This window comes from Protopterus annectens, chromosome 1.part2, assembly GCF_019279795.1.
Source record: "Protopterus annectens isolate FY-2018-M chromosome 1.part2, PAN1.0, whole genome shotgun sequence".
Taxonomy (NCBI): domain Eukaryota; kingdom Metazoa; phylum Chordata; order Ceratodontiformes; family Protopteridae; genus Protopterus; species Protopterus annectens.
The window spans coordinates 815,961,468-815,987,806 of NC_056727.1; the positions used below are offsets into that span (position 1 = coordinate 815,961,468).

At 40.8% G+C, this 26,339-nt stretch overlaps 1 protein-coding gene across 1 annotated transcript in view; it reads right to left on the reverse strand.

Moving 5' to 3' along the window:
• The window catches only part of LOC122791311 (ADP-dependent glucokinase-like), a 624,051-nt gene that overhangs the window by 215,657 nt on the left and 382,055 nt on the right, over nucleotides 1–26,339 (reverse strand). The window contains exon 4 of the mRNA XM_044059018.1: nucleotides 3,667–3,763. Coding sequence (XP_043914953.1) covers nucleotides 3,667–3,763 — 97 coding nt within the window. The remainder of the gene's footprint in view (nucleotides 1–3,666; nucleotides 3,764–26,339) is intronic.

Below are 26,339 nucleotides of genomic sequence, written 5' to 3' on the forward strand. Positions count from 1 at the left end.
GCACAGCCTAGATGGGAAAGTAGTGTACAAGTGTAATTGCCTAGATGGGAAAGTAGTGTACAAGTGTAATTTAAAAGCACCGCACACTACTGTTTTTTTTTTTTTTTTTTTACTTCCTTATTAAAACTATGTCTACAAAGACCTAGTTGATGTAAACATTTTTGATTTATAATTTTTCATCAGAAGACAACTCGTCTTACTGTTTCACTGAATTTGCTCCCTAGAAAGTGGTGCCTCCCTGCTGTTGTGGCCTCGTGGCCCCCTTATTTAAATAAAACAACTTCAGGGTTGCATCACATCTGTGAAAGAGAGCAAACTCAAAGAAATGGTGTTCAGCGAGCTGGCAGATGAGACATGATACCAATAATTTATTGTCTTGAACTTTCAGGGGGTTGCCAGTCAAATCAATTGTTTAAAATATGACAAAAGTATCCTTAAAATAATAAAACCAAACTGACAGACTGCAGCTATTATAGCCTCTTATCCCTTGTCTCACTTTCTTCTATAATACCAGTGGTTCAACAAGCCTTTTCATACCTTTCAACCTCTCACTGCAATAAATCTGGACAAAGCCAGAAAGAATGAGAGGGGGGAGCAAAGGCCCAAAAATAGGGACAGAGTTTAAAATATTGCTCCTATAAACTTACAATGTTGCTAGAATAACAGGTTTTGCATAATCATGTATTTTCTGAAGGATATAAAGTCTGAAACTCAAACGTCTGTCAATATTTAGTATTTAGTGACTTCAATCTTCCATAATTTGCCAGAAAAACACAAATTTTATGATAAACAGACCAAAAATATGAGGCGAAAATCTGGACATTCTGCAAAAATCTGTACTGTTGAGAGGTATGGGCCTTTTATACTCAAAATTATTTATTTGGTTATACTTTGTTGACCAGGTTAGTCCCACTAAGCTTACGGCCTCTTTTCAAGACAGACTCACGGTATTATTCATACCAACTAGAGAAAATTTTGCTAAGGCACTGAAGAACTTCCCCTACTCTTTTCAACAAGTGCCATGGGCTCTTTTACACCTACCAGAGCTACAAACAACTCCGGACAATTGGCCTCAGTTTAACATCTCATCTGATGTTTTGAAGTGGGAGTTATGTTTTTATTGGTCAGTAAATTTATTTTCTTCCTGAAAAAAGTTTAAGATTACTCCAGTTGAGAGTGAAGAGTCAAACAAATTTACCTAACAATAAAGTGAAACCAATCAGGCAGGTAAATATACATTTAAATCAATAAGGAAGGTAAATCCAAAAGAGGAGGTATATTTATGCATGTTTCACAAATGTGTTGGGTGGCAGGGATCGAAAACAGCTAATGGCCTAAGGTACTACCCGTGGGAAAATGTATACTAGTTTAGTGAAAGGGTGACATTAGATTGGAATAGGCTACCAAATACTGCAATGAGCACCACTTACATGGAAAATACATTACAGTTAGATGCATGGAAAAACATAAAGCAAAGTATGCATATGTGAGAAGACATAATGGTGATTTAAGAAAAAAAACAATACAAGACTTCCAAACACTGTTTTCACACCAAACCAGCAAAAGTATCCTCCTCAAATACCACTCTCCAGCACCACTCATAAATTTGATTCATATTCTGATGCACTATCCCCAATTAATTTACATCCCTGCCAGCTTTATTCCCCTTCTCCTGGTTTTCTGCATATCATGTCTAAGATGTTTCCAAATCACCCAGGATTCCCATCTTTCTCAACATTTTGTGCTGCCTATAAGCATACTCCGGTCACTAACCTGCCTTCTTCAGACTCCCCAGTGTCAACTGTACCGCACTGTTTGTTCCTAGCATTCCTCAAAGTCTCTGCCTAACATACAAAGTTATGTCAAACCCAGAGCTGTTGGACATGCTCCACTTAAACAAAATCCCAATCCCTCCGAGCTACATGCTCTAGGGACCTAAACCTTGTCACCACAACAAACAGAACATGCTGGAGGGATAGAGTCCTGTCCCAGAGACTTCCCATACTCTGGAACAAACTACCTATCTATATCAAAGAAAGCTCCTCATTAGCACTCTTCAAGAAACATCTTGATGATTGGATGAGAGATAGGAAATTCACCCCGGGGATCACTTCTGTGGCTCTGCTCGACAGAGGCACAGGAAAATAATTTTCTTGGGTGCGAAAGCCAGGGTACCTTTTAGGCTAGGCTTATACAGGCCCTAGGGCCAATAGCCTAGTACCTACCTACGAACCAGCAAGGCTATTACAGATCAGGCTATTAAAAACAAGTAATCCAAAGCGCCTCTCACAAACGATAACCAAAAAAGTAGAAATCCAGGAAAAATGTTTGGCTTGCCACAAGTTTATTGCATAAAGTTCCACAAAGCACTGAAACGAACTAGCACAGATAGCACTCCACTTTCCACTAATAGTGGAAAGTGGAGTGCTATCTGTGCTAGTTTGTTTCAGTGCTTTGTGGAACTTTATGCAATAAACTTGTGGCAAGCCAAACATTTTTCCTGGATTTCTACTTTTTTGGAGATCAGGCTATTAAGACTAGGTGCAGTGGTATTTGAACATACTTGCTGTACTCTTTCTCTTTCTTCATATTCATTCTTCAAGGTAAGTACTGATCAGCCATTAAGTAGGATATAGACCCTAAGCATAACTTTTATTCACCCAAGAATATGTACTGAGTTTACTTGTGCATAACACCTATTGAGCAAGCAGGCTCAGGGGACATCAACTGTGGGCAGAGTGTCCAGACATTGCACAGATATTTGGCTTCTAGATGGTCACCTAGACTGTGAATTAGTAAAACTGCGCTGGAACTTGTACAACATTTTTCCAACAGTCTGTCCAAAACAATTTTTAGTGGATCACAGACAAATTAAAAGTCACTTTGCAGTTATTTTTCTCACTACTCTTTTTATTCAACTTTATTTTGAAGTCTTAGCTATATTAATGCATTCCAACAAGGCTAATAATAAATTTTGCAGTTGTTCAGATAATATTTAAAAGCAATGTCAGCTTAAATTCTGTAACAAAAATAAAGTAAAATTTTACTGTCCTATACAAATTAGTATCCTGACTACAGTATTGTACAGCAGAAGGCTGGGATCCCGACTGTATCCCAGATGACTGCAGCTAGCAGCTCAGAAGCTGGGGTGGGAATGAGTGGCGTATACCAGCTGACTTATCCTTGGGGCTGTCACTGGGGTTCTGTCTACAGCTGAAGAAAACAGGCTGCAAGAAGGCAGTGGGGGTGGTCATGAGCAGATCAGCATCATGGGTGGTGCTAACTGCAGTGCTGGCTTTATTTTGCACAGTTAGGAATCCCTTAATTTTTATGCCTAAATATTCTTGCCTCCCCTGACTACATATATGATGCCCACCTGCTGTCTCCCACCCTTATGAAAGTAGGGAGCAAGAACATTGAGGAAGATGCTATAAGGCACTCTCTCCCTGAAGACAAAGACCACAGCTGTTACAAAGGGATAAGGTAGGAGTTTGCCTGCCCCATGGTAGAGGAATTAGTAAGTTAATGAGGGATAAGGGCAAATGTTGGAAGTGGAAGGTTGGGGCCAAAAAATGTTTATTCTGACTCATCAATAGAGACCAAAAATGTTTATACTAAATCTCAAGTAATACACCATAGTAAACACTTCAAAAATTCACTACAAACCTGTTGGCTCTTCTAGAGACATAGTTTCCCCATTTGGCTCCAGTTGAATATTCCAGAATCAAGTGTACGTCTGCATCTTCTACTTGTTTTCCAGCCACTGTATTAAGAAAAAGAAAAGACTGTTACCTGGGGATCTGCACTTTCTCTGTTTTGTGCCGAAATACTTTTATTTGGCTTCTAAGTACAGCTGCCAAAAAGCTACAAGAAGATTTTTGATCATCTACAACCTTAACTAATAAATATGGCAACACTTGTTATGAAAGCGCAGTTGGGATATTATTATATTGTAATAAGATGACTGTTGCAGTAGGATTTAAAATGATGCATTTTACTTTTTATTTTAAATGAAATTAACATTTCTGTGGATCAGACTCTAGTGCATGCATTTTGCAGTGTGACTGATTACATGGGACTACACTGCAGAAATGCTGCACAACTTCCAGAGCTTTTGCACATCCCATACAGAGACACCGTCTCCACATTGCAGCCATCAGTAAGACATACTGTAAAAAGAGGAAAAATCACTGTGCCATCTTCAGTTCTTTTATGTGAACTTAATTTTAGTCTAGGAACATTACCACCAACTGTGTTGTAGAGGCCCAGTTTATGCATTATAGAGTACATCCTGCTTTTAAGAGAAATATAAAAAAGTAGGAGGCGGCCCCACCCTGAAATGGAGAAGGGAAAATCCCCTCCACTTAGGTAGCATAATAAAAAGGGAATCGGGTTCGTTAATCTTACTCAACCATCTACAGTTCTGACCAAGGGCGCCCGCAGGCAGGTGCAAGGGGGTGCACTTGCACCCCCCTGGATTCGGCTAGCCCGGAGACTTCATTTTCTTTTAATTAAAAAAAAAATGTTTTTTTTTTTCTTTGCGTCAAGTCGCACAGACGGAACAGGTGTTTGCGACATGATTTCATGTTCTCCGTCTGTGCGACTGTTGGCTTACGTCTTTAGCTTCCGCCTCCTCCATCCTGCGCGCGGAATTCCAAATCCAAAAGATGTTGGGACGAGCGTACAAGTGAGAGGTAAGTGTGTGCGTGTGTGTTTTTAAGTGTTTGAGAGGTGTATGCAAGTAAGAAATAGGTAGTTAGGGCCGGGGATGTTAAAAGATGTTGGGACGAGCGTACAAGTGAGAGGTAAGTGTGTGTGTGTGTGTGTGTGTGTTTTTAAGTGTTTGAGAGAGGTGTGTGCAAGTAAGAAATAGGTAGTTAGGGCCGGGGATGTTAAAAGATGTTGGGACGAGCATACAAGTGAGAGGTAAGTGTGTGCGTGTGTGTTTTTAAGTGTTTGAGAGGTGTGTGCAAGTAAGAAATAGGTAGTTAGGGCCGGGGATGTTAAAAGATATTGGGACGAGCATACAAGTGAGAGGTAAGTGTGTGCATGTGTGTTTTTAAGTGTTTGAGAGGTGTGTGCAAGTAAGAAATAGGTAGTTAGGGCCGGGGATGTTAAAAGATGTTGTGACGACAAGTGAGAGGTAAGTGTGTGCGTGTGTGTTTTTAAGTGTTTGAGAGGTGTGTGCAAGTAAGAAATAGGTAGTTAGGGCCGGGGATGTGTGGACAGGGTTGCCAGCTTTTCAAATGTCCAAAGTGGGACATTTTTGGTACAGACATCAGATTTTGCAGGCCGAAACATACCCACGGCCAGTACGAATGATAAAACGTCACTTTTTTCTAAATAAAAGCTTATTTTTGTAGCATTTTATGTTACTTATTCTGTTTCTTATAATATAACAGTCAAACTGCTCACACCAAAGCTGGAGCACTTGTCAGAACCAAGTAGAAAGTATTATACACCGGGTTTAAATCAGTATGTCCCCTTGAAGCCTATTTTAAAACATCGCAAATAATGCAGTTTTATTATATACATATGCATTCATTTTTTATATATATTCATATTTTATTTATATATTTAAATGGCCATAGTTAATAGGATTAGTTGGTTATTTATGTATATTAGGCTGTTATATATAGATCTGCTGAGCACTTTAATATACATCATACAAAGATTTAGACAATATGTGGTTTTATTTAATCCATTAAAGTTTTACTGTTTTAAAATAATGTAAGGTAATTAAGTTAATATATATTGTAATTCTTATATGTTTAGTTTATATATTAATGTTATGGGTCCTTTTATGAAAGGCATACATATAATATTTGAATCTAAAGAGCTTTTAAAATGCATTAAAATGGACTTATTTGCAGAAATGAGGTAACTGAATGGCACTGTAACAAAAGAAAGATGTTGCTTTAAACTAAGATATTTAATGGTTAGTTAATTGTTTAATTATATCAATTAAGTATAATGTATAGCTATATAAACTGAAATAACAGAGCTTGTAATAGAATCTGATGAAGCGTACTATAGCTACGTGAAAGCGCTCATTCCTGTTGGTTTTATTCATGGAATAAAGAAGAAGTTTTCATATTTTTTACTTTATCTGGACTTTTTGCAAGTTAACCTTTGTTGTAGTTGCACTAGACATGATGCATTTAGGCTTAGCTCTCTCTATTTTACTGAGTAAGTGACACGAGATTGTGTTTATGAGTTCACGTGAGTTCACGCTAATAGAGACGTGGAGTATAGCTTTTGAGTGCAACATAAGGGTTCCACAAGCAAACTTTTTGGGGCTTTGGAGTTGCAGATAGCCACATTAAGGTTCTTGCTATTTTTATATGGTATATATATATATATATATATATATATATATACAGTCAAGCATTTTAGTGATGCTGTGGATGTAATGGTTTTGCGTCTTCTGCAGACATATTCAAAGGTATTGGAAGTTTAATGTTTGACAGCTAAAAAATATGCGTTTTATATCATGCTGTACCTGTAATGTCAACTTAGGTACAAAGTGGTATTTTTGATGTGTACTGCACTTTTTAAAAGTTGCTTTATCTTGTGTCGCTTATGCTTCTGATATATATTCTTATTTGGAAGTTAATGATATGTGCTTTCTTAACACGCTGCAAATGTACTGCCTAGTTAGGTTCAATGTTCCGCTCTTGATGAACTCTGAGTTTTACAAATGTTATATGGTTGTGTGGCGCCTATGTTTCTAGTACTAGTTTGAGAATGCAAAATGCGATCAGTTAGTTCGTCTTGTTTAATAACTGCTGTCTTTTATGTACCAGATATGCTGTTTTTTCTGTAATACGGGCTGATGTTTATCACTCATATAGGATGCATTGTGAAAAAGTACACATTGTTTGCTTTTGTAAATAAGATAATGGCCTGAGATTGTGCATTTTCAGAGTTTAGTTATACGCTTAAGCATAATATGAGTGTAACGCAATAATTTTCCCATTGGCTAAGAATTTGACCAATAATGGGTGTACGTAGTATTTTTAAATCTGTGTACTGGATGTTGAGTTGAAAAGTCTGAAGAAGCCTACGGGTGAAAGCGCTTACTATAATTAAAGCTTTATGAATTTAACTGAAGAGCTCTCGTACATTTTTGTATTGTCTTTGAAGAGTTGAAGTACCTGAAGCTGTCTAGTCGATGTTCTTCGTCTCCCATTGCTGCAGTCCTCACATATGGGTAGTCCGCTGTCCACAATTTATTTTTTGTTGTTGTCCAGGTTAGTATGATGCACATGCCAATCATTGGTGCAGCTGAAACACATCAGAAAATGTTTTTTTTTTTAATCCCATACCTGACACTTTTTTTTGTTTGTTTTTGTTCAGTAACATCATTGACAGAAGATCTGCAAGATATTGACAACAAAGGTAGTAGTAGCCCATTGGATTCTTTAGGCTAACTTATAACTTCAAAGCCAATGCATCAGACAAGAAGCGGTCATTCAGATATAGTAGCAATATGATATAGTTCATTACTGACGGCAATTAGTTTTCAGAATTCTTCACGTTGTAGGTTTTGCATCATTTTAAGATGCAGATAAAATAAGTTGAACTGAGCAGTGTTAATGGTGGAAAAGCGAGACGTCAGTGAAAAAACTAAGGAGTCAAGATAGGGAATAGAAATACTTGTTCTGTAATAACTCTCAAAATCCATGACTACTGTGTTTGCTCGGTGTGTCGATTGCAAATCCTTGATAACACTAACTCAATACTAAATTTATCTGCTAGTGATCTTGCCTTACTGAGAATGAGCAGTGTTAATGGTGGAAAAGCGAGACGTCAGTGAAAAAACTAAGGAGTCAAGATAGGGAATAGAAATACTTGTTCTGTAATAACTCTCAAAATCCATGACTACTGTGTTTGCTCGGTGTGTCGATTGCAAATCCTTGATAACACTAACTCAATACTAAATTTATCAGCTAGTGATCTTGCCTTACTGAGAATGTCATTCCTAAAGTGTTCTTCAGCATTGTTGCGGTGCTCCTTGAATATTTTAATAAGTCTGTTGATGTGTTGTTGAGCCTCTACTATATCAAGTTGAACAGACTGAAACATCTGGGCAACAGGCTCAAGAACTGATGAGTAATTTGCAATAATGAAGAGAAAAATAAGAAATGTGCACGATGAGCAAGCGCTGAGTAACATATGTGCATTTTGTCTGGTTTCACCAGCAATGCTCTTCTGAAGATCAGCCAGGCAGTCATATATTTTCTCAAAGTTCTGACTAAACACATGAATGGATTTTTATTTCTCGGTCCATCGTGTCTCACACAGAAGAGGTATATTTGGTGCCAATGCTGGTCGTTTTGGACTGTCATGGAAAAAATAATCTTGATAACATCAGCAGCACTATTCATTTCAGGAACATCATTCAGATCACTGACTACAAGGTTTAATCTGTGAGATGCGCAGTGGATAAAGGCTGTTTTTGGATACTTTTCACAAATCTTTGCCTGACCACCATTCTGGATGCTTGCCATTATGGAGCAGTCGTCATAGCAGTCTGAGTAATTTTTCCAGGTCTAGACCGCACTTTATGCATTCACTGACAATGACATTTGATACAGACTGTGCATCTCTCACGACAATGGGAACAAAATCTGCAAACTCTTCTCGAATACAATCATCATCAACAAACCAAATGCCCAGTGACAACTGCTCAATGTCTGAGATCTGCAGTTTCATCTGCCAATACACGAAATCCAACTGCCCTGTTTGCTGCACAAACAATCTCCTTTTGAAGTATGTGTTCGTATTCTGCCAACAGCTCATTTTTCACCCTATGGGATGTGTACCAAGCATTTCCTGCACCTGTTTCACTGTGCTATTTCAGTATTGTCATCAGCTTCAATACGAAAATCTAACAAGTAACAAATTTCCACCAGAGCCTTCTTTTCCACAGAGAGGAATGTCAAGGGTTGCACAGTAAATAATGGTAGATACAATTGGTTCCAAATTATTTTGGTTCTCTGCAATTTGTTTTCCTACTGCTGCATCTGGCTGTGGAATAACAGCTGTTTCTGGCTTCTGTCGTGTTCATGTATGAGAGAAATTTACAGCATCTTCAGTAGAACCTCTGTGCCATGATGATTGCATATGATTTCTTGCAAGACTCATTGAAAGCATTATATTTTGTGCACACACTAGTGATGAAGCTGCCTTGCAACCCACGGTGAAGTAACTGAGGAAATAATACACAAGTTAAGCAGAGTGGGCCTTTCAAGAGAGGAGAAAATGCAAGCCATGGTGAGTACTGAGGTAACCAACTATATCTGAATATAGTTGGTTAATAAATAATGACATGCATTTCATTTTCAGACTTCATATCATTCAGAAAATTTAATTCTAACATAAATCCTTTTATTCTAGCAACTTTCTAATGTGTCCCTAGTTTTGGGCCTTTATCCCCAACGTTATAACAGGCTTTGTCCACATTTCTTGTGTTAACAGATTGAGAGGTATGGTGTGTATGTGTGTCTGTATGTATAAGAAGGAGGAAGCATACCCCTCAGCTGTCCAGGTTTTTGGAGAATGTCCAGATTTTTCCCCATATTCCTCCTAAAAAGTATTGAAGTTGCTAAGTAATGACAGACATTTGAGTTTTAGATATAATATCCTTTAGAAAAATGCATACTAGCATAAATCCTGTTATTCTAGCAATGTTTTAAGTTCATGAGAGCAATATTTATAATCTGTTCCGATTTTACTTTAGGCTTTGTCCAGATTTCTTGCACTTAAAGGTTGAGGTGTGTGTTAGAGTGAAATGCTCTAGAGTTAGCAGGTGGAATTTATTTTCAAGGAATTGTGAGTTTCAAGGGAAGAGAGTTTTACTGCTGCTCATGCTAAGTCTGCTTAAAATGTGCAATTGTTTTGTTTAGCAAATAGTATAACTATTGTGGTATAGAATTTTTAAAGCAGCACAGCAGGTAGCATACTTGCATCTTGATACAGAGGGCTGTAGGTTCTACTCCCATAACATGTAGATGTGTATTTTAAGGGGGTGTATGTCTTCCTTTGGATGAGCTGCCTAATAACTATGTACTTGTTTTTCAGCTTGCCACCCATTCCCTATTGCAATATACCAGCTTACCATTTTTTTTAATATAACGTAAGCAATTTATTTTTCAAGGGCAGCAGGCAGTGAATTTGTAGATGAAACGATGAAATATAAAGTTGTTTTCTAGCAACAACCTCTTCACTGGTTTCAGATGTCTTTAATGTGGAATTATTCAGATGAGTTTTACTTCTGCAAAGATTCTGCATATTGATTGATATTGGTGAATTGTATGACAGAAGTTTGAGTAGAGTGGTCCTTTTATTGTTGAAATGTTCTGAATTGGCAGGTTGTCATTATTGGTTCATATGATTTGTTTCATTGCTTAAAGGAAAAATGTTCAGAACTATAAATTTAAAACACACTCTAACAAGTGGTGCTGTATTATACAAGGAATATAATTCAATTATTATATAGTATAATTAATAGTCAGGAGGGTGAATCAAATAACTTTTGCATGGTTCTAAAAATGTGTGCAAGGAGCCTATGATTTGAAAACAGCCCAAAGGTAAACTGTCACTGGCTAGATGCATTTTCTTTGAAAGCGGGTTTCAATGTTTCGGTGAATGTGGGTTTCAAAGGCAGAGGAGTTTTAATGCTAAGTCTCTTTTCATTGTAAGACTATTGCTTTGTTTAGGTTTAGTAAATGTCTATCGGTGTTTGTGCTATAAAATTTGAAATAAAAGTTGTAAATGAAATCCAAATATCTGTAATCATTGTAGAAGTAAAGCATAAAACAGTATGCACACTGAGAGATTTGAACAGTGTCTATGACAAATGGAGAAAAATAGCCAAGTATTGGGACACTGGAATGGCTGCGTGGGCAGGGGTGGGGCTGAGTGGGCGGGGACATCGGAGGGGTGGGGCTACATGGGCGGGGCTTGAGTTTGCACCCCCCTGCAAAAAATCCTGCGGGCTCCCTTGGTTCTGACATATGCCAACACACCTTTGTTACAAGGATCACCTCTGCAGTATGACTTATCACATACAGGAAAGTATTAAAGCAATATTCAAGCTGACCAAAATTGTAGGGCAGTGGAGTGCAAAGACCCTGTGGAACTGCAGTGATAAAGCTTGCCCAAATCCCAGCAAAAATGTTCAGGTTGTACTGTCTGGAAGAGGTGTGAAAGAAGATCCAGGTGGCTGCCTTGTAATGCACTGTGTTTACACACAAAGTTGTAGTAGTGGCTATGCCTGAGGTGTGTGCTCTAACTGCCCTTGTAACACCTTTCCATAGCAAAAGGCACTAGAACCTCCTTAGCCATTGTGAACTGGGCTTACTTATAAATGGGTCTTTCCTTTTCCTGACATGAAAGATACAAAATGTTCATTTTTCCTAAAATGATTGGCCTTTTCAAAGCAGACTGGGAGCTGCCGGTATTCATTCAAAAGGTGAATATTTTTTTGGTCTTCTCAAAGCAAAGCAGACTGCATTCATCCAAAGGTGAAGAATTTTTTTCCCGTTCTCGTCAGTGTTTGTTAAGAAAATTGGAAGTCAAGTAGCCAAGTCAACAGTCATCCTGAAAAATAGTTTAGACATAAATGAGGGACTGGTTCTGAAGGTCTGTTTGTCTTTGTGGAAGACTATGAAAGTGTTTTTCACACAAGAGCCTGCAACTGAGATGCTCCTGACTGAAGTTGTTGTTTGTTGTTGTTTGTCTTTTGGCTTTTTCCCCGGTAAGGGGTCGCCACAGCGGAACTCCGGTCCGCTAATGATTGGGAATAGATTTTTACGAAATGCCGAGGTGCCAGCACGACGCCCAACCTTCAACGAAGGCACACCCATTTGCGCATGCATGTCTTTTGAACGCTACCCAACCGCGGGGAGGACATGCAGACTCCACACAGAAGGCACTCCCAAGCCAAGCCGAGAATCGAACGGGAGAACCTCTTGCTGTGAGGTAACAGCGCTACTGCCGTACCACCACAGCATGCTCCTGACTGAAGTAATGGTTATCAAAAACATTTTTTCCAAGACGGGAACTTTAAAAGGTAGAGGCTACCAGTTCAAATGGAGTTGCAGTCAGCTTTTCTAGGATGAAAAGTAGATCCTATGGTTGCTGCTTTCTTACGTGATCTGAAACAAAATTCTTAACAAAATCTGTTTTACTGAAGATACAGCAGACAAGGTGGTCCAATGGCAAACTGACCAAAACACCGAACAGAGGAACTTAAACTGATGCACAAGAAAACCCTTTCTCAAAGACAGTAAGAAGGTAGAGATAAGTTTGCTGTACTGTGGCAGCCTTTGGCTAAATGCTCTTTTATTTACAGCAAGCTGAAGATCTGGCCCACTTGGCTAGGTAAAATTTCTTGGAATGTTTCTTAGCCTCTTTCAGTATCCAAATAACCGATTAAGAGAGGGATTTCTACTGCAGAATCAGGATTCTGTCTTTAAGGCTGCAACTCGGAGAAGCTTTAAGTCACACTGCACCAAAACTAGTAATTGCTGGGATGGGAGATAGTAGAATAAGTTGAGTATCTTAGAGATTTCTGCTACTCAGTTCTTTGAAAAGGGAGAATGGGGGATGTCTTGGCCATAATGGGACATGAGGTTATCAGTCTGCCTCTGCCCTGGATTACGTTCCTTACAACGTTTGGAATTAGTGGTGGGAGCAAAGGCAAAAAGGAGTCTTCTTTTCCAGAGGATAGCTCCATGACTAGGACTCCTGCATGGGAGCCTTCAGTAAAACTTTGTAATTTGAGTCTGGAGTGCACCAGGATACTGCCAGTTTGTGGAAGACTAAGGTCGAGCCTCCATTCATAGGGAGTGAATGTACATCTGATGAGGTGGTCAGCCAACATGTTCTTAGCAAAGGAAACAGAAAAAGCACACTTTGGATTTTCTGCTTTGAAGCCACATAGCAGGTCAGCACAGCTAAGCTGCACAGCTGGTAAGAGGGGGTGCACCCCAGTTTTGTGGTGCAGTCTATTATAACTTTGAGGACACCTAGTAGTAAAATAAGCCTGAAGTGCATAAGTAATGATCAGCATCTCTTTTATGTTGATGAACCCTCAAAGCACATTTGTGTGTTTCTACAAGCTTGGTCAGTGGTATTTGTCACCAAGGCCTAATCATCTTTTCTTAACACCTTTACTGAATTATCACTTATGGCACAGGCAAACATACATTTATATAAAAAAACAAACCATGTTAACAGTTACAAACATTATACAACATGTACATGCCTTTATACAATGATCATCAATCCAGAACTACATAAATTGCTCAATTCCTGCCTTCCCTTAAACCTCATTCCTCCTCCAAAATATTATTTTGCATGTATTGTCCCCACAATTTCCATTTTCTTCTATGTAATTTGTTCCTACATTTTCTAAAGATCCCACCTCCACTTCTATTATCTCTGTTATGATATTCACTACTTTAAACTCAACTGGTTTAACCTTTGATTTCCATTTTCTAGTAATTGCCTTTTTTGGCAGTCACCAGAATTAAATTTGACAAGGCATTATATATATCTTGGCAATTCAGATCCTGTATTCCCACTCAAAAATCATTTCCTTGGTTACACACATTTGCTCAACCAATATTTCTGATGGAGAACTTTGCTGGAAATTTATAGTCGGCCAGCTCATTACACGTCCAAAACATATGTACCCAGTAACCTCTTTCTTCCCCAACACATCTCCAACACTCGCTATCTACCCAAGGAAAAAAATCTTTGGAGTCTGATTGGGGTATAAAACACCTATGAAAACTCCTTCCAAGAAAAACACAAACACTTCTAAATTTGTACATTTGTCAGCCACACATATGTCTTCCCTTTGTTTCCTAACTTCCCAATAGTTTTAACCTCTTCTGATTGATGCCTATAGTTATCATACAATATTTTAAATGCTCTACTAATTATCCCTTTAACAGCAGTTTCTGCTCTCGATTCAGCTAAAAACTCTATGTGAGCAGGTCCTTCACTTAGGAATCACCTATCCCCTTCTCTTTACCTATACTTCGATATCAGTCCCAGAAAAGGAAGGCAGTCTCTAACCTGCAGTCCAAATGTCTTCTTGGCCTCTTCCTATTACCTTTCCCTCCCTACTCATTTGCATCCAATACCTTGATTATTTTGCCAGTTTTCTCCAGTAAATTCCAGCCCCCTCTTTCTTATTCTCTGTAGCTCTAATTGCAGTCATCCTTATTGGCAGAATCTCCTTTTACCATTCTCATGTTGGCTTAGTGCTTAGAGCACTTTATGCATATAATGTTCTGTATGGCTGATGTTACTCTCCTTAAGGACCTGAATCAAAATTCTCACTCTCTCCTTATCTCTTGAATTTCCCCGCTTCATCATCACCCCTTTCCACTTTGAATTATAGCTTTCTGCTTGTGCCATGTATATGAGCCTTAACTGTATAGCTCTACAGTAACCCTTATAATCAGGTGATCCTCAACCATCTTCTTCTACTGAAAGGATCCATTTATACCACCTGATCCTTGCCCAGGGGGTCCTCTCCCAGATAAAATCCTTCAACTATTTACAAATTACTACCCACAACTTCTCTGCTCGATAAAAATATGACCGAATTGTATCCAAAACTAAGGGAAATAAAACATTTTCACTGCTTGTCTATTGTTATCCAAATTCCTAAACAATATCTTCCAGTTTCTCAGCTTCTGCATTATATTTTAGTCTCTTCCCACATATCCTTAGCTACCACAATGGAATCCTTTTTAACCTATATTCCTAAATACTTTACTTACTAATTCATGTATGGCATTATAGTTTACAGGTATAGCCTTTGTTTTTTCATTTTTTTTATATTTTGAAAAAACCTGAAACTGTCTCAGAATGTTCCACAATAATGACATTTCCTTTTCTGGTTGTATCAGGTATGAAATAATATAATCTGCAAAGAAAGCTAAATTTTCCTGATTACCATACTGATTATATGCTTGAATTTCTGAGGCCCTTATTTTCTTTGCAAATGGCTCTAAACATAATGCAAATAACAAAGAGGGAAAAAGACACCCATGCCTCCTTCCTCTGCTCAGACACAGCTAATCAGAGAGGCAACCTTCTACTCGAGTTTTTGCCTCTGAACCTAGTATATCCTCCTAATTAACATTATTATTGTATCAGGGAATACAACAGTTCCTATTGCAGGACTCAAAATCCCAGTTTACTCTGTTGAATGCTTCCTCTTCATCAAGGAACAGCAAAGTACAGTTGTGTACACTTACCATAAATGTAGATGCTCGAGTGTATTCACTGTTGCAGTCATCACACTTGGGTTATCTGCCTGCAGGTAGCCCTCAGTCGGCCCAAATACCAGAGTCTTGGGATTTCTGCGTCGGATGCTGTCACCTCTTTATGACGTCAGGGGTATAAAACATGCAGCAGACGCCATTACATCAGTTTTTCTTGCCCCAGATGTCAGGAGCCCCCAAAATAGGAAGCAATTACATGGTGGAACACCTCCTGTAAAAAGTAAATACCATAGCCATAAGATATGGCCAAAAAGAGTAAAGGTAGAAAGCATAGAGAAGTCAGGGACTGGAGGGAGGATAACCAGGACTGCAACAGTGAATACACTCGAACATCTACATTTATGGTACGTGTACACAACTGTACTATGTCCTTCATGTTTCACTGTTGCAGTCATCACACTTGGGTTGATTCCCAAAGCCGAGGAAGGCTGGAGGCAGTCAAGATGTATTAGGGCTGGCTAGCAGGCCTTGTAAGACTGCTGTGGCAAATCCAGCTCTGGAATTAGAAAATACTGGTAAGTCATGATGATTGGTGAAGGTGTGTACAGAACTCCAGGTTGCAGCTTCCAGAATGTCCCTAGTAGGGACTCCCCTGAGAAATGCTGTAGAAGTTGAGATAGCCCTAGTGGAATGAGTTTTGATCCCCTGTGGGACAGGTCTTCCATGGTATTTGGAGCAGAAATGGATGCAGTGTGCTATCCATTTGGAAATGGCTTGCTTTGAAATGGCCTTGCACTCTACCCCTGTAGCAAAGCTGACTAAAGTCTGTTTTTCAAAATTTCCCTTGCAACTAGCCAGCTTTTTAGTTTTAGCACTCATCTGTTTCTTTGATCTCAGCACTTGTTCAGAACTCATTGTAAGCACTAAATAAGTTACAAATTACTACAGCACTCAACTTTCCTCACGTGTCTAGAGGAAAACAGTTTTTAGTACTTAATAAATAAGCACCTATTCAGGCATGTCTAAAGGTCAGCTCCCAGTGTCTTCTCCGGTCTATCTGATGAATCTGGGCATCTTGGGACATGCAGCAATTGCCTCGTACACAGACAACCCTCTCCTCCTACCACCCAACACTACGACCTGTGAGAGATGTACTTATATAGCCAAACTGGAAGCAAAGCTCTCTTTACCAAAGACTGGCCTAGACGGTCAAGAGAAGGTAAACACCTGCACCGCACCACAGTCATCACATAGTCCCTCAAAATCTACACCACCAAAACACACACACAGAACCGCAAAACACACACCTAAATTCACGAAGGCTCTCAGTACTAATCTGCCCAAACAACAGAGACCTCCAAAGCAGAAATGCAAGCAACCTCCACCCCCCCCAACACAACCCAAATGACACATAGCCCACATACTCAGTGTGCCACTCAACTACAGCCCATAAGGCATAACGTACCCAACACTCTAGTCATAGGTGACTCTATAGTCAGGCACACTGATGTTCCACTCACCAGGCTAAACAAGGAAAAAGTTACTGTCAGCTGGCCTGTCAGGTGCCAGGATCTGCCACATAACGCATGCACTCAGGTCACTCCACAACAAGTACAAATATGACTCTGTCATTGTCCATGTTGGTGTGAATGACCCTAGACGTACCTCCCTGGACTACATGAAAAGAGACATGGAGGAGCTCTCTGATCTTGTAGCCCTGGGTAGCATCATGCCATCACCCTGAATGACACCACAGTACAAGGACAAAATGATTGAATTTAATAACTGGCTAAGCTTCTGGTGTCATTCTAAGGGAATCCAGTATCTGTCTGCCTGGGATGACATGATCGACAGACCATGCTGCTTTGCCAGAGATGGCCTGCACCTGTCACCCTTGGGATTCTGGACACTGGCAAAGGCTCTTGCCACCCCTATAGTGCCTTTTTTAGGCGAGGTTCAAATGACAAATTCACCACCGTAACAGGTACAAGCAAGCAAAATCTGAGGGTAATGCTACTCAATGCTAGAAGTCTAAACCTCAAAATGCACTCACTCGAGGCACTCCTTAAAATGGAGAACACTGACATCTGTGCAGTGACAGAAACCTGGTTCAAAGCTCCAGAGAGCACCCATGCATTACCAGGCTATAATTCATACCACACCTTCGGCTACCAAACCCAGACCCAAGCTAGTTGCCCAGCATAATGCATCCAAGATTATCCAAGTTCAACTAACTCTAGAAAAAAACGCAATCCAGATTGTAGCTTGCTACAGACCCCCCCCCCACCCCCACCATGCCCCAGGATTCCCACTCCTCTTCTCTTGATACACTGAAAAATATTAAGGTACAACCCAACACTCTAATAATGGGTGATTTCAACTACCCTACCATTAACTGGGAAAACTACTCATGTACCAACTCTTTTGCTCAACGTTTTCTGGAAATCATCAATTCCAACGCTTAGGATCAACTTATCCACACCCCCACCAGAGGCAGCAATATACTAGGCCTGGTCATCACCAACATGGGTGACCGGTGTTTCACACCAGAGGTCAGCTCCTCGTTGGTCAGATCCGACCACAAGCTAACCACCCTAGACATCTACATCCCGCTCCCACTCCCCATTAGGAAAACAACCGTAAAAAAATTCTCCAAAGCCAACTTCACGCTTCTTAAGACAGAAGTGGCAAACTTCATGACACCCATGCAGTTGGACAATAGAGGTACGACTGCTGAATCCTACACAAATGCACTTTATAAGCACTTACACAAGTGCATGGATCGTGCTTATCCCTAACAGAACCAAGATGCTATCCTCCAAAAAAAGGAAGTCAATCTGGTGGTCTTCTGCCATAAACAAACTCTACAACTGAAGAAAGAAACTGTTGCAAAAGAGAGTAAAATCCCACGATTGGAGGAACTCCCTGGTCAGCCTCAGTAAGAAGCTGAGATCCCTCATAAAATCCTCCAAAGCTAGTTATGAAAACAAAATTGCCACTGATTCTAAAGACAGCCACAAAGCATTCTACAGCTATGTCAAAAATCTCAATGGCAACACTCAAGATCTGCTCTGAGTTACAGCACAATGACACTAAATATACAGAACCAACTGATATTGCCAACATCCTGGCAAATAAGTTCAGTGCTAACTTTACCCCCCCCCCCTCACCCCCTAAAGGGCCCATCTTATACCGGAAGAATGCAAAGTTCCTGTAATCACAGCTGCACAGGTAAAAACTTCACTCTCCAAAGCCAAGAACACAGCATCCATGGGACCTGACAACATCCCAGGCTGCCTTCTACATGAACTACAGAATGAACTGGCATCCCTGGTTGCTTCAGGCTTTGTGCCCATTGAATGGCACACTGCGACAGTTATCCCACTCCACAAAGGGGAGGCCACAACAGACCCCGGGAACTACCGCCCCATTAGCCTGACGAGCCTCGTCTGCAAGGCCATGGAACGTATCATCATGGAACTCATAAACAAAGACATTGGAGATCTCCAAACCTTGGACCCCACACAGTTTGGGTTTGTAAAAGGCAGATCATGTCTCCTAAACCTGATGGACTTCTTTGAAGTAGTCACCAAAGCCATAGATGAGGGTAAGGTGGTTCACACAGCCTATCTAGGTCTCGCCAAGGCGTTCAACACCATCCCCCACTCTGGAATTATAGATAAACTCACTATACTAGGTATAAATCCCTATGTCACAAGATGGGTTGCCAAATGGCTTACTGAAAGAACCCACACTGTGAAACTAGCAGACTCCAAATCAGACTTCAGACCAGCGGTTCAGTCCTGGGTCCTCTCCTGTTTGGTATCTACTTCTCTGAAGTACAGGCTAACACAGAACGTCTTTGGCTGAGCCATAACAGAAACTCCTAACGATGTGGACATCCTACAAAAGGGCCTCACTGAGACAGATGCCTGGTGTCAAAGACATGGTCTCAAGCTCAATGCCAAAAAGTGCATTGTCATACCCTTTGGTAAAAATTCTGTACCCATGAACTACCACATAGGCGGTAGTCTACTTAACACCGAAAGTGTGATAAAAGACCTTGGGACACAGGTGGACAGTAGTCTCTCCTTTGATAATCACATTGCCAAAGTGGTCAGGAAATCCTTCTGTGTGGCACACCTCATCACAAAAGGTTTCTCATCCAGAAAAAAAAGAGGTCATTGTTCCTCTCTACTCATCACTCATTAGACCCATTATAGAGTACAATGCCCCTTTTGGTATGTACCTCACAAGACATCTACAACAACTGCAAAGGCCGCAAAAATACCTCACAAAGAGGATTACTGGCCTCAAACAGATGCATTACGCAGACAGTCTCAAAAAACTCCAGCTTTACTCCGTCGCACATCACCTACTCAGAGGCGATCTCTGCATAACATACAAAGCTATGTCAAACCCAGAGCTGTTGGACATGCTCCACTTAAAGAAATCCCAATCCTTCCGAGCTACATGCTCTAGGAACCTAAACCTTGTCACCACAATAAACAGAACATGCTGGAGGGATAGATTCCTGTCCCAGAGACTTCCCATACTCTGGAACAGACTACCTATGTCAAACAGAGCTCCTCATTAGCACTCTTCAAGAAAAATCTTGATGATTGGATGGGTAATAGGAAATTCACCACAGGGATCACTTCTGTGGTTCTGCTTGACAGGGGCACAGGAAAATAATTATCTTGGGTGGCGATAGCCAGGGTACATTTTTGGCTAGGCTTGTATAGGCCCTAGGGCCAACAGCCTAGTACCTACCTATGAACCAGCAGCTGGTCAGCTTTTCTGAAAGGCTTAGTCCTGTCAAGGTAGAACCTGAGCTGTCTGTGTATGTTCAAGGAATGCAGGATCCTTTCCCCTTTATTCTGAAGATTAGGAAAAAACGTTGGTAAATGGATGGCTTGGTTTAAAGCCAGACTGGATACTACCTTGGGCATAAAGGATGGGTTAGTCCTGAGGAAAACCCTGTCCGCATGAAAGATAATGAAGGGTTCCACAGCCACAAGAGCCTATAACTTAGACACTTTTCTTGCTGAAGTGATGGCTAGAAGTAAGGCGGTTTTCCAAGAGAGGGATTTTAACTCTGCTGTAGCAGCAGGCTCAAAACGGGGAAGCGTGAGCTTCTCTAGTACAAAGTTAAGGTCCCAGGCAGGAGTGGGAGCTCTCCTTGGGGGTCTTAAATTGTTAGCACCTCTCAGGAACTGTTTGATCAGAGGGTGAGAGAAGAGGGGTAGCTCAGTATTGTAATGAGCTGAGATGGCAGAGACATGAATCTTAATATGAGAAGGACAGGCCTTTCTGGAGCAGCACTGCTAGATAATCTAGGATTTGAGGTAAGGTGGGCGCGGATGTGTCCTTTCCTTCAGACTGGCTCCAAGGACAGTATCTTTTCCACTTGTCTGAATAGGATTTCCTAGTACTAGGCCTCCCGGCCTCAAGGATGACATCTAGCACCTGTTTGCTGAGGGTTGTTGGTGATGTATTCAGGGAATGAGTCAGGCTGCTAGGTTCAGGGTTTGCAGTTGAGGATGCAAAATCTGGCCCTCCTGCTTGGACAGCAGGGAAGGGGTCTGATGCAGGTACTACTGTCAGACTGTGTAAAAGTGGGCACCAGTGCTGGCGTTGCCAGTCTGGTGCAATCAGGAATGTCCTTGGCCTGTTCCGTTTGATCTTGAGTAGTACTTTCTTGAGGAGGGGCAGAGGGGGAAAGGCATATATTGAGAGGTTTTCCCATGTAAAGGATAGGGCATCCACTTTCTATGCTTAGCCGTGGGGAGTTCTGGTGCAAAATTTACTCAATTGATGGTTCTGTGGAGAGGCAAAGAGGTCCCCCACCTGTGGATTAGAAGTTTGAATGAGTTTGGTTCCAGTTTCCACTCGTGTGGGTCCATTAGATTTCTGCTTAAGTCGTCTGCCAGTGAAGTCAGTTTGCCTGGCAGGAATTGAGATTGCAGGTGCACTTGATTGCTTAAGGCTGTGTTCCACAGAGCCATGGCTAGCCTGCAGATTAGGTAGGAATGAGTTCCCCCCTGCTTTTTATGTACCACATAACGGTGGTGTTGTCTGTCTTTATCAAGAGTTGTCCTGGAAGGATAAGGTATTTGAAGGCTGTCAGTGCATTTTGTACAGCTAACATTTATTTTTGATTGATATGCAGGTGCATCTGTCTTGGGCTCCATTCGCCTTGAATGCATTTGCCTGCCATGTGGGCCCCCCATGCATAGTCTAATGCATCTGTTGTCAAGGTTTGGGCGGTGGGGCTTGAGTGAAAGGGAGTCCCTTGCTGTGGTAGCAGGCCCCTGCCCACCAAAGGAACTCTGTCCTTAGGCAAGGAATGATCGGCATCTTTGTTTCCCGGTTCTAAGAATGTTGACACCAGAGACTTTTTAAGTACCACTGAAGTTTCCTCATATGCAGTCTTGCATATGGAATTAGGAGAATGCAATAGGCCATGAACCCTAGGGCTTGCAGTATTTTTCTTGCAGATAGCTGGGTTTGGGTGGTCAGAATTTTGAAGTAGTTTGTCAAATAAACCTGTTTTTCTGGAGTGAGGAATGCCACCTGGGAAGTTGTTCAAGCTTGCTCCCAGGAATAAATTTTTTTGGCTGGGTACCAGATGCAATTTTCTTTTCATTGATGGTATACCCCAAAGAAGTTAGAAGTCTCTTTACAAATGGCAGGTGCTGAAGTAGCAATTCCTGACTGCCTGCCTGAATCAGGCAATCGTCCAAGTATGGGTAAATTTGAATTTTTCTCTGCCTGCAGTATGCAATGGCTGGAGACAGGTATTTTGCCAATATCCTGGGTGCAGTAGATAAGCCAAAGTGAAGTGCAGAGAACTGATAGTGCACAGAGCCTGCCCTGAAATGTAGATATTTCCTGCAAGATTCCCTTATGGGGATGTGCAGATAAGCTTCTTTTAAGGCTAGGGTGACCAGCCAGGAGTCCTTGGCTAGCAAAAGAAGCAGCTGTTGGAGAGTAAGCATTTTGAATTTTGCTACCACCAGGAAGGTGTTGAGAAGTGACAGATCCAGGACAGGGCGCCAAGAGTTTTCTTTTCTGGGCTCCAGAAACAGTCTGGAGTAGAACCCCTGTCCCCTTTGCTCTGGTGGAACAGGTTGAATTGCCCTGACACTGAGAAGAGAAAGTTCTTGCTTTCGGGCCTCTGCCCACTGGTTTTGGGGGAGGTCTGGCAATCCGCTTAAGGTTGGCAGTGAATGGAAGTAGAATCTGTATCCCTGGGATACAATGTTTAAGACCCATCTGTCCTGGGTAATGTACTCCCAGTTTTTTGTATGCAGGGCGAGTTTTCCTCCTAGTGGTGCAAGTACTTGGGCATGGCTGGGAAGGATTAAGGACAAGCCATTGTGAAATTTTTCCATAAGAGGGTGGCTTACCACTCCCTGTTTTTGAGGTGGGAGCACTTTATTGTTTAGATCTGTGCATACCCTGAAACTGTAGTCTTGGTGGTCTGCACCCCTGGGTTTGGACTGAGAAGGTCTGGGAGGGACTAGAAAGGACCTGTTTTTTGAAGGCCAATGCCTACTGAATCTAGGTGGCTGTACCTGTAGGAATTCTTTAACAGTTTGCATAGATTTAGCTTTTTCCCCCATCTTTTTAAGAACTTCTTCTGCTTTCGTGCCAAACAAACATTCTTGGTTTAATGGAGCATCTAGTAATTTTGCTTTGACATGGTCTGGCAAGATTTGTTCCTTCAACCAGGCATGCTTTCTAAGAACAGACCCAGTGACAGCAGCCCTGCAAGATGCTTCTAAAGCATCAAAATCACACTGCAAAGTATGTTTTGCAACTTGGTTTGCAGAATGCATTAACTCTTGTAAATCTTTATGTTCTGCACAATCAGGAATCAACATCATTTTTTGTTTAATTAGTTCCATAATATGCTGCTGGTACTTCAACATGTGAAACTGGCAATTTAAAGCCCTGATGGCAAGAGTTGCAGATGTTTATATCTTCTTTCCCCGTCTGTCTAAGGCTCTAGAATCCCTGTCCGAAGTGGTAGGGTTTTTGGCTGCAGCAGCTTTAATACCTTTAGGTCCCTGGGAAATGGTCTCTGGATCCGCAGTGGGATTTTTAAATAGAACTTTGTGAGAGTCAGGTACTCTGTAGTACCGGTCAGGCTTTCTAGGAGTTGGTGGCAAAGTATCAGTGGTAAGACTGGATTCCATGAAGACATAATCTACAATTTCCAGAACGGGGGGGTGGGGGGGGGATAGCTAGAGGCCTGTGCTGAGACGAGTTTAAAAATTTTGAGTCTCTTTTTGGACTGTGTGTAGTCCTGGCACTCCCAGCGGAAATGCGTTCTTGAGGGTATGCAGGGTTTCACCAAAGGCAGAGGGGATAGAATCCTCTGCATCTGAATCCTCATAGGGAGATAAGGGTATGTCCTGGTAATCTGAGGGATCAGAGTCATCGGAGTTATGGTTTGAAGAATCAGAACGAAAATCAATTCTTTGTCTTTTAGAGGGGGGAGGCTGGCTTCCCCTAACTGAAGTAATAAGGTCTTCAGCCATTCTAAGCATTTGTTTCTATGGCATGGGAGCTTGAGAATGCATGTTGGTTTCCTAGGCGTAGTGCGAACTCTGGGCCTGAGAAATTTGCTAGTTTTAGTCTGGGCCTGAGAAATTTGGTAGTTTTAGTCTGAAATTAAGTAGTCAGTTTAATACGAACATCGAAAGGTCTGAATACACCCTCGGAAGCCAGTGCCTGCACAGCAGCTCCGGACCCATCCAAGGTAGAGACATCGACATCCACAGGTTCCATAGTCGAAGAAGCACCTCGCGGCATACTCCGAATGGGTCTCAGTAGAGGCCTGCAAATCTGTAGAAACCGACAACGAGGAACGTCATAGTCTGGGCCTAAACAGGTGACACAGTAAGAATGAAAATTTCTGAGAGTTATTTGCTTTCCACAGGCAAGACAATTGTTAACTTTTTTTGACATCAGTTAGAGCAAGAAAAAAAGATCCCTAATGGGGTACTTAGCTTTAGAAGACTTCAGGTCTGAAACTTGAATAATGAAAATTTCAGGTAGTGGCCGACCAGTACTTGCGAACTGCTTCTGCTTCAGGCTCTGCTCAGCAAGAAAAGCTGATGTAATAGCGTCGGCTGCATGTTTTATACCCCTGATGACTTGTCATCATGGAAGAGGCGACAGATTCCGACGCAGAAAACCCAAGACTCTGGTATTCGGGCCGACTGAGGGCTACCTGCAGGCAGATAACCCAAGTGTGATGACTGCAACAGTGAAACACGAAGAACATCAACAGTGATATTTTCTTACCTTGTGTTTCCCTCTGGATCATCATTGTTCTATTAATGTTGTCAAACATTTCCTCCCATCCACAAAATCATATCTATATCTATCAATCTTGGCAACACCTTTGCCAGTCCTTTAGTTGTTATAAGTAAACACTTTATAATAATGGTTTAAAACTGAAATGGGCTTATATGAAACTAGATCTAATGGGCGTTTGCCATCTTTAGGTATTATAGCCACCACAGCTTTCTTCCAGGATGTTAGTACATCCCTTTCCTTTTAAAATACTGTTACACAAAACCTTCCAGATCATTCTTCCCTCCCTCTTCCAAACTTCCACAGGAATACCATCTATTCCTAGAGACTTTCCTGACTATTATACATCACTATTTTATTTAATCTCTTCCTATCTTAACTTTTAATTGTTGAGCCTCATCTACCCCTAGCCATGGCATTCTTGAGTCTTCCCATAAATATTTCCATTTGTGCTGTTTTTTTTTTTTTTTTTTTTTAATTTCCACATTTCTCTCCTTTATACAACTTTCCATAAAATTTCTGAAATATCCCCAGCACCTGTATAGGACCTCTGGTTACTTTTCTTCTTTATAGGCTACCTAAGTATGGCAACAATGGCAACATCCTTTTCTACTTTCTGTTGCCAGTCATTGTGCTAAAAGATTTTGTACTTTGGAGTTGTCAAAAGACAGCTGCTTAATACCAATCTTTCTAAATTCATGCATATTAACGAGGTAATCCCTCATTTTTTTTTAAGCATTCTGTAGTTGCTCCTCTTCCTGTTGTGAGATTCCCCCTATTCTGCAATACTTTAACATTTACCATGCCCTCTAAATAATTCTGGTTACTTCTTAACCATATCTCCCTTTCTTTTAAATTCCACCCTATTTTTAAACTCCACTTGAATTTCATCCCACTCCCTAGCTATATTTTCAGAAGAAATTTCTATCTTTAATAGCTCCTGAATAATTTCCACTACCCATTCCTTAAATTCCTCTATTTTCAACAGATAGGTGGGAAAGTGCCAGTGTCTCATTTTTATTTCATTACCCTGTGTTTTTATTTTAGTCATTATTGGCACATGATCTGAAATAGTTACTGGGTGTGTATCAAGACTAAGTACATGTTCTTGTGAAATGTAAATTCTATCTAGCCTAGCCCAGCTTTTGTATCTTGGGGAGTAATATGCAAATTCACTCCGAATTCCTAGTACTGAATTTACAACTTCCATGCCAGTTATTTACATAAATTTTGTTCTTCAAAAATCTACCCTCCTTTGTTATATTTTCACTCCTGGGCCCCCAGACGGATCTACTTCAGAAGCTCAAAGTTTCAAAACTTCAAACTTCAAAAGGCTGAGACCATAAGATCAAAGTTTTGAAACTTTGAAAACGTAATAAAAATAAAAACATTTTTTTTTTACATTTTTGAAGGGGGGCAAGCCCCCCTGCACCACCCACATCCCCTGCTAAGTAAATATAACTCCAAGATCACACTACAGTGAGGAAAACGGGAAATTTCCTTTTCCGTGCTGTACAGCGATCTCCATTCAAAACAAAGTTTCAAAACTTCGATCTTATGGTCTCGGCCTTTTGAAGTTCAAAGTTTTGAAACTTCGAGGTTCTGAAGGGGATCCCCCCCAGAAAAAAATCTTCACTGTTGGAAATCAAACTCTAGTCCCAACCTATAAGTAATATTCCTAGCTGAAAGCTAATAATTCCTCCTAGAATTTTCTTAAGCTCCATTATAGTAGTTTCAGATGGAATATACATACAT